This window comes from Cricetulus griseus, chromosome 4, assembly GCF_003668045.3.
Source record: "Cricetulus griseus strain 17A/GY chromosome 4, alternate assembly CriGri-PICRH-1.0, whole genome shotgun sequence".
Classification (NCBI taxonomy): Eukaryota; Metazoa; Chordata; class Mammalia; order Rodentia; family Cricetidae; genus Cricetulus; species Cricetulus griseus.
In genome coordinates this window covers 81,155,180-81,163,649 of record NC_048597.1, presented here as the reverse complement: position 1 = coordinate 81,163,649, position 8,470 = coordinate 81,155,180, and the positions used below count along the sequence as shown (strand labels likewise).

At 46.6% G+C, this 8,470-nt stretch overlaps 1 protein-coding gene and 1 pseudogene across 1 annotated transcript; both read right to left on the bottom strand.

Moving 5' to 3' along the window:
* Nucleotides 1-388: 388 nt before the first annotated feature.
* On the bottom strand, nt 389-2,008 carry LOC100763699 (SAGA-associated factor 29-like). The gene is given in 3 exon segments (XM_027413614.2): nt 389-600; nt 866-1,031; nt 1,115-2,008. Coding segments are annotated over 3 exon segments (885 nt in total). The 5' UTR covers nt 1,717-2,008; the 3' UTR covers nt 389-483.
* A 230-nt stretch (nt 2,009-2,238) lies between these two features.
* LOC107978343 overlaps nt 2,239-8,470 on the bottom strand; it is a 14,615-nt pseudogene continuing 8,383 nt past the window's right edge.

Here is an 8,470-nt window from a genome sequence, read left to right as displayed (position 1 = left end):
TAGAGCATATATAGAGTGAAAACAGGTATGTGCTTTGCATGACAAAATTAAAATTCCAACTAAGTTATCTGTCAAAACAACAAATTGACGCTGGTGAGGACTCTTGGGTCCCTGTATCCCTCCCTCACCTTAGGAGCAGAACTGACACTGACGTTCAATTGTGAGCCTAGAATCCAAGCTCCCAGAGTTCTCTGAATACTGTAGGTAGCAGGTGTGTAGAAAGATGACCTGGGGCGTGCCTTTTCAGATCTCATAGGCCTGGGCAGGAAGCAATATCAAACGCACTGCAACAAGTTTAGACTTGTGTCCTAGCAAACACCCACCTACTCCTTGGGTAGGTAGAGACTGCTCTAAATGTCGAGGTTTTTTTTTTTTTTTTCTTTTTTTTTTTGAGAGGGAAGAGTATTTATTTTATTACAGGAACTCGTTTGTTGCCTTCTCCCATGAGGTCGGCAGTGGCAGACTCAAGCCAGCCAGCCAGCTTCACTTTTTCTTGGGCTCCTTACAAGCCACCACGTACCTCTGGGCCACATTGAGAGGAGGGGAGTAGCCGTCCTCATAGGAAGTGTCTTCATACGGGACTGAGTAGTCATCCTGAGGCTGTAGAGCACACACAGGAAGGGCTGGTCAAGATGCTTCTAGGCCAGGGCAGCCCCTCCTTGCCCAGAGCCCCAGATGCATCTCCCTGCCTGCCTCTCCTACTTTCTTCTCTGCTCTCAAGTCAAGGGGTCTGGTGCTACTGGGAAAGCCTATGTTTAGGAGATGAAGGACAACAAGAAGGCAGCAAGCAGGCAAGCTGAAGAATGATGGGGACCAACCCTTAAGGTTCTGATGTCATCAAAGGCCTTTCATGGTGGCTCCTTACCCGCTGTGGGGGTGTGTGGATCAGGGCATGGTGGTAGAAGCAGGTGGTCTGGGGATATAGGGCCAGCACCAGCTGCTCCTTCTGAAACAAGGCCTCAGGGTCTGTCTCAGGGTTAGCTTTCCACTGGGGCAGTGGGATGATGCGCCTGCGACTCAGGGTGTGTCTCCTGGGGGAACAATATAGGCCGTGACCAGGAGGCTTCTCCCAGAAGCTTGGTGACTCTCCACTGCTCCCCACCGGGACACTCACTCTTTGCCTTCTTCATCAATGTCATCTACCTCATACTTGTTGGTAGCATGGCTGTAACTGACTACTTCAGCTAGGATCCACTGCTCATCCCCATCCACAGCCTTCACTCTAGCAGCCACCTTGTCTCCAGGTTTGGCCACATAGTCCCCTGAGGCTGGAATGGCTCCACAGAGGGGTGGGGGCTTGTCACCAGGCTTCCCGATCCAGAGGGGCAGGGTCATGGCTGACTGCTGCAGCAGTGTTATCAGCACGCCTCTGCGCATGGTCTTCCGTGGGGGCTCCGAGTCATTGTAGAGACCTGCGATCTTGGCTGCTTTCCGCCTCTCTTCCAGCAGAGACTTGATCTCAGCTATCTTATCCAATGCTTTTCAGAGGATGTTGCACTCAGCCTCTGCATCAGCCTTGGCGGTTGTGTAGAGGCCACGCAACTTTGTCCGGTAATAAGGAGAAATCTTGTTCTCAGTCTGCATTCGCTCGTGGGTTTTCTGGATGTTCACCAAGTTGCGCTCACTCCTTGAGCATTCTTCCTGGGTTTGCTTGATCAGCTGATGCAGCTCTGTGAGAAGCTCTGCAATTCGGGAATCAGCAGACACGAGGGCCATGGGACGGGCCTGTGAAGGACATCTGTGCCCTGGTTCTTCCTTCCTGGATGACCTGTCCTGTATAGTCTGGAGATGATCTCTGTCAAGTAGGAGCAGCAATGCAGCAAAGCACCATCAACGGATTCTCAAAACACCTATCAGAGAGGACTGGAGTAGTCCAACGAGTCTGGGGCAAAAAAAGCACATCCGCGCTGGCAACTGCGATGGCGGGAACAGGAGAGTCGCTGGAACGCTTCCTCACAGGGTAGTATCGCACTTGTGTTCGAAGGTTCGCGGCACGTCAAGAACCACACACGCTCTTATCTTTTTTATTTTTTTTTATTTTTATTTTTTGGTTTTTCGAGACAGGGTGATTCTCTGTGTAGCTTTGGAGCCTGTCCTGGCACTCGCTCCAGAGACCAGGCTGGCCTTAAACTCACAGAGATCCTCCTGCCTCCCGAGTGCTGGGATTAAAGGCGAGCACCACCAACGCCCGGCTGCAAAGATCTTTTAATAGATATATTTTACAAATACGCTGGAGAATCATGCAGTAGTGCCTGCACTGGATGCAATCCTGGGCCACAAGCCTGCACATTCCTTTGCAACTGGACCTGTGATAGCAGAAACTTTCATCTCATCTTTATTGTTTACTATGACTGCTGCATTGTTTTCAAATAAAGAAACACCCCATCTTTTCTTCGATATGACTTTTGTTGTCGAATTACCACTGCTGAATAGACCTTTTTTCTTAGTTCTGGTTTGCCTTTTTTGTTTGCTTTTTGAGACAGGGTTTCTCTGTATAGCAGCTTTGTAGACCCAGGCTGGCCTTGAACTCAGAGAGATCCGCCTGCCTCTGTCTTCTGAGTGCTGGGATTAAAGGCATGTGCCACTGCCACCCAGCACCTGGTTTGCCTTTCTTTTTCTCTTTCTTTCTTTCTTTTTTTCTTTCTTTCTTTCTTTTTTTTTTTTTTTTTTTAAGATTTTATTTATTTATTATGTATACAGTCTTCTGCCTGCATGCCAGCAGAGGGCACCAGATCTCATTCCAGGTGGTTGTGAGCCACCAAGTGGTTGCTGGGAATTGAATTCAGGACCTCTGGAAGAGCAGTCAGTGCTCTTAACCTCTGAGCCATCTCTCCAGCCCCCTGGTTTGCCTTTCTTAACGGTGGCCATCACCATGTCACCCACATGAGCAGCAGTAAGTCTGTTTAGTTGTCCCTTGACTCCCTTCACAGAGATGATATACAACGTTTTGGCTCCTATATTGTCAGCACAGCCAGAAGACCCAGGGAAATCCAGAATTTCACTCCAGAGGACCCACCACATCCTCATGTTAGACCCCCGGAAAAACTCAGGCCTCCGGGGTCTCAGCCCACAACACGAGGTCACCCCAATCACCAGGTGGATTCAAAAGCTTGCTGCAAACTGCATGAGGCTTTATTGTTGTTTAACAAGTTGACCCCATGTTAGCTTGGGTCTTTCACCCACCCGCCATGGTGGATGGCTAGCAAAGACAGCTCGTAGGGGCTGCATAGAGATCTTATAGGGCAGGGTGAGGGGAATGTGTAGGGGTACACACAGGCTCAGGATTGGTGTGCCTCCAGGCTTGGAGGGCTTGCCCTCTGTTGATTGGCTAATTGGTTGTTATGGCCCATAGGCCCTCCCAGGGTGGTTGCTATGCTCTGTACATCATTGCTGTGCACTTGTCCTTAAAGCACACCCAGAGCCGTAAAGCATAGCACCACCAGCTAACTTCTGACTAGGACAAGGTCAGACAAGCATGTGTTCAGCTGTTATGGCTGCTGACGGGGCAGGCATCTGACCTTAGTGACTAAGACAAGGTCAGACAAGCTGTTATGGCTGCCGGAATGGGGAGCTGGTCCCTTCATTCCCCCATTTTTTCTTTTCTTTCTTTTTTTTTTTTTTTTTTTTTTGGAAATTCCAATCATGGAATTGCTGTCTCTCTAGAGCCCCCATCAGGGAGTGAGAGATATTGGCATCCCCATGCAAGGGAGTCCCTTCTGACTTAGCATTTTAACCAGGGAAAATGGGCAGCAAATTCTTTCCCATTCTACTTCCTGCTGACTTTGGGACAAAGTTAGGGACCCCAGAAGGTTGAAATGCTAGTCAAAAGCAAAAAAAGGAATTTAGGCAATGGGGAATCCATCAGGGGCTGTTGGCAGACTCTGTTGCAGAGACAGGTAGTGTCCACATCAGCTGGACTGGTTCATATCCACAGCAAGTCCAGGGCTCACAGTCTACTTAGAACAGCCTATAGTCAGCAACTGATACTCAGATGTCTGCCAGAAGCAGAAACCTGTTTAAGACATGTTTAAACTAGGAACAGAGGTTAAAACTTGTTTATTGAAGCCCACAGTGCAGAAAAAGCAGATATCTGGATATCTGTTCAAACAGCAGGAACATATTTATAATTTTGAGTCCTAGCAATAACTACAGATTTGGGCTAGAAGCAAGTACATTTTTCTTCTGTCCAGAGAGCCAGGTATGGATTGGACAGAGGTGCCTTTGACCTGATGAAAAGCCCTTTAAGTTTATACCTAGATGACAACCAAAATAAACTTAAAAACCTTGAACTTGTGACTAAACAGTAGGTAGTCATTACTTTATCAGCTAACATGCTGACTATAGCCTATAGTGGATCTGAATGTCTGATGCTGTCAAGCTGACAACCATTAATATTTCAGAGATCTGAGAAGGGTATAGTTTATCCGAATATACTAAAAAGTGACAGAAGCCAGTCCATGTACAGTTAGCCATACCCAAGTTACTCCATTACCGCTGGACGCAGATGTCTCAAAGAACAGCAATCTTCGCCAGGCCTATAAGGTGAGAGATTTTTTGTTGTTGTTGTTTTCTTTGTGGAAGAGGGACATGGAAAAGACTGACCTTGTTTTATCTAGGTAAAGGGGGTGCAATCAATTTTCCAGTGTCCAGCAGCTTTGTCCACAGTCTCGGCCAGGTCCTGGCTGGCAGCAGGTGTCACATCTGAGCATCTCGCTCACTGGTCCAGGTGCAGGAACTGGGGTACCTCATAATCTTCTTTGGAGACTTTGGGTCACTGTCAGGATCTGGCAGTCTGTCTGATATTATAAACTTTAAAGATAACAATTTAAATGCCATATTCTGCAGGTTTCTGAAGCATTAGAGGTCTGTCTGTCTGTTTTAGTTACTTGCCTTAAGCACCCAAGAAGCATACAGGTGGCTAAGTAAGGTCTTATTTCTGTAATTAATTTTCAGCCTGACTGTAACTGGTTTTAACGTAGTAAAATATTTGAAACTTAGCACAGCTGAATTTAAAATTGCATAGAGTTACCTTACAGTCCTTAAACAGTAGCTACATGTACACAGTTTAGCTGCTTGCTTAAATGAGACAGGGTTTTTTCTGTGGCTTTGGAGCCTGTCCTGGAATTCGATTTGCTGACCAGGCTGACCTTGAACTCACAAAGATCCACCTGCCTCTGCCTCCAAGTGGTGGGATTAAAGGCATTTGCCACCAATGTCCTAAACTTAAAGGTGTGTGCCACCAACGCCCTAAGCTTAACTTCTGAAAACATAAACTGTAACATCTTATAATAGATTAGCAGCTTTTATAAAACAAGAACTTTACATTGTCAGGCTTTGCTTAAAAATGATTCTAAATTGAAGCTCTTTAAGTACAAACATTAATAAAAAGACATTTTAAAAAAACATAAACATTTAAAAAACTGGTTTTAAAAAGAAATTTAAATTCCTTAATGTCTTTCTGTAATATATAGAAGCATTAACATTTTAAATCTTAACTGAAAAACTTGTTTCTAAGATGGTACCTCTAATTTCCATGCGGTCATCTTTAGTCAAGATGGCGGTTTAAGTATCTTTTTTCAACTTTAGCAAAATGGCTACCAGTCATTTTGTGCCACGTGGCTGGCTACAAAATGGCAGTGACCCTCACAATTTGTTTTAGCTACATGCTTGTAACAGAACTTAGGTTATGCCAGGAAACAGAACATTTTAAAACAAGTATACATAAATTACTTGAGAAATAAACAGGACTTATAAACAGAATAAACTTAATATGGTTAAAATTTTAACTTAAGTTACCAATTTTTAAAATTTACTATTTGTAGACATGAGAAACCATAACAAACAGTTTACATTTTTCTCTTTTAACAACCTTTTCTCTGACCTTCTACGACTTGCTTTAACCCTCTATAACTTTCTATATACCTTTGGTTTATTCCTCTGATTTTCTTAGACATTCTTGGACAAATTTCTCTTTTCCTTTTTCTCTTTATTACTTTAGTACATTCTCTTTCATTTCTCAGTCAACATAAAAATTCTTATCAAAGTCCCTTTTATATTAAGGCCGTTTTTTTAGAACATCCAAATCAGACCAGATAGTTCACCCGCCCGAGCTCCATGTGCTCAGGGAAGAGACTTGGGGGAGGGGGTGCTGCTGCTGGTAACCCCAGACCCTTGGCCCATGCAGGGGTGGGAAAAAGACTCCCTCGGTCCCCCTGCATACCATGTGTGTGGAGCACAGAGAAGGCCGGGCAGCTAGGCAGATGGCGGCCTTGCAGCCATGTGCCCTGAGCAGGGAAACTACTGTCGCAAGCCAGGACCCATGGCAGGATGGCAGTTGGGGCAGAGACAGCCCCACTTTGCATGCCTCACAGACTGGCAGGTGAAGATAGAAAAACAGACTCACATTGGCCAGACTCAGCTGTGACGGCTGCAGCAGTGGTTGGAGTTCAGAGTAGCAGCCTTAGGAGACTCGGCCACAACACATCAGATAACACAGATAACAAACATGCTCAGTCACCCAGCCCATTCCAACCCTCCAAGCCTTACAGAAAACCGTACAGAAACAAAGACTGGAGAAGAAAGTTACCTAGTGTGGCACCACGTGACTCAACAAAAGGGGGTGTCGTGGTGGATCCTGAATTGAAAACCAACGATGAAAGCACAGAGACAGAATAGACAGGAAAGAACAGACACCAACCCAATCCTCCCACGCTGCTTATAAGGCAATGGCGCCAGGGAAGACTGGCGGCAGAACTAGGCAGCTACAATCGCTGCTAACTGAGGCGGGTCCAAATGTCCTTGGCCTCCGTTCGTACCTCCTGGGTGTCCTCAGGGCAGCAGTCTGTCCTCTGGGCACATCTGCCAATCACAGTTGAGGTGGAATCCCAGGATGGGGGTGGTTAGTATGGAGACAGACACAAACAGCAAAAACAGGACAGACATCAGACAGGACAAACCTCGAGGCAAAGGAATGGTGCCCCAAACCAAAATTACAAACAACCCTCAGACTTTCGTCCAGGGCGGAACCAAGGGTTCCCAGAACACGTCTGTTTTCCTTATGATCCAAATCAAATGACCCTCGGACTTTCGTCCAGGGTGGGACTTCAGAGTCTTGAAACACGTCTGTTTCCCCCTGAGGTCCAAATTACAAATTCCCAAATACAAGTCCTGTGCCGGCACAGATCAAATTCAAGTCATGGCACCAAACCAACAAAACAGCAAGAGACATACAGAACATTGAACATATAAGTTGCGAGCTCAAATCATCTTACCTCCAAGATCAAATCCACTCAGGTGAGGGGTGGTCGCAAATCCAGGACAAGCCCCCAGATGTTAGACCCCCCCGGAAAACTCAGGCCTCTGGGGTCTCAGCCCACGACCGAGGTTACCCCAATCACCAGGTGGATTCAAAAGCTTGCTGCAAACTGCATGAGGCTTTATTGTTGTTTAACGAGCTAACCCATGTTAGCTTGGGTCTTTCACCCACCCGCCATGGTGGATGGCTAGCAAAGACAGCTCGTAGGGGCTGCATAGAGATCTTGTAGGGCAGGGTGAGGGGAATGTTTAGGGGTACACACAGGCTCAGGATTGGTGTGCCTCCAGGCTTGGAGGGCTTGCCCTCTGTTGATTGGCTAATTGGTTGTTATGGCCCATAAGCCCTCCCAGGGTGGTTGCTATGCTCTGCACGTCATTGCTGTGCACTTGTCCTTAAAGCACACCCAGAGCCGTAAAGCATAGCACCACCAGCTAACTTCTGATTGGTTCCTTGCCACGAGACAGGCATCTGACCTCTTAGTGACCAAGGCAAGGTCATGGCGAGCATGTGTTACTGTCATGGATGCCGAAATGGGGAGCTGGTCCCTTCACTCACTTAGTCATTGTGAACACCCAGAAAGAGTCAGAAAAAGAAAAACCAACCCTGATTTTCTGATCATCCTGCTTCTACCTCTGAGTGCTAGGGTTAGAGGCATGTGCCACCATGCTGGACTTATGACACTCCAGGCTTCACACATGCCAGGCGATCACTCTTCCAACTGAGCTGTGCACTCAGCTTGAATTCTAACTTGTAATGCTATAGACCGGAAGTCCATATATGTTGGGAGCCAAATCTCAGGGCTTGGCATGAGATCCTAGGCCATGCTTGGCAGGTCACATAGTTAACCTTTACGTAGCAGCTCCTTAGAACCTCAGCTCAAGAAAATAAACAACTTAACCCAGTCCTCCACCCACAGGTTCAGTCATCTAGGCAACCCTTCCTGGACCTCTTACTCATGAACTCTTTATCCTGCCAAACATCCTCTTTGTGGCTTCCTAATATCCTGCCTATACTAACACCTGGTGCACAACACAACCCATTCTGCCCCTCCCCATATCCTGACTATATAAGCTAGCCTGAGAAAAGTAAAGTTTGCCCCTTGATTAGAATCCTGCCTTGTGGTCGTTCTTTCTGCGTCTCTTGTCCCCATTCCCT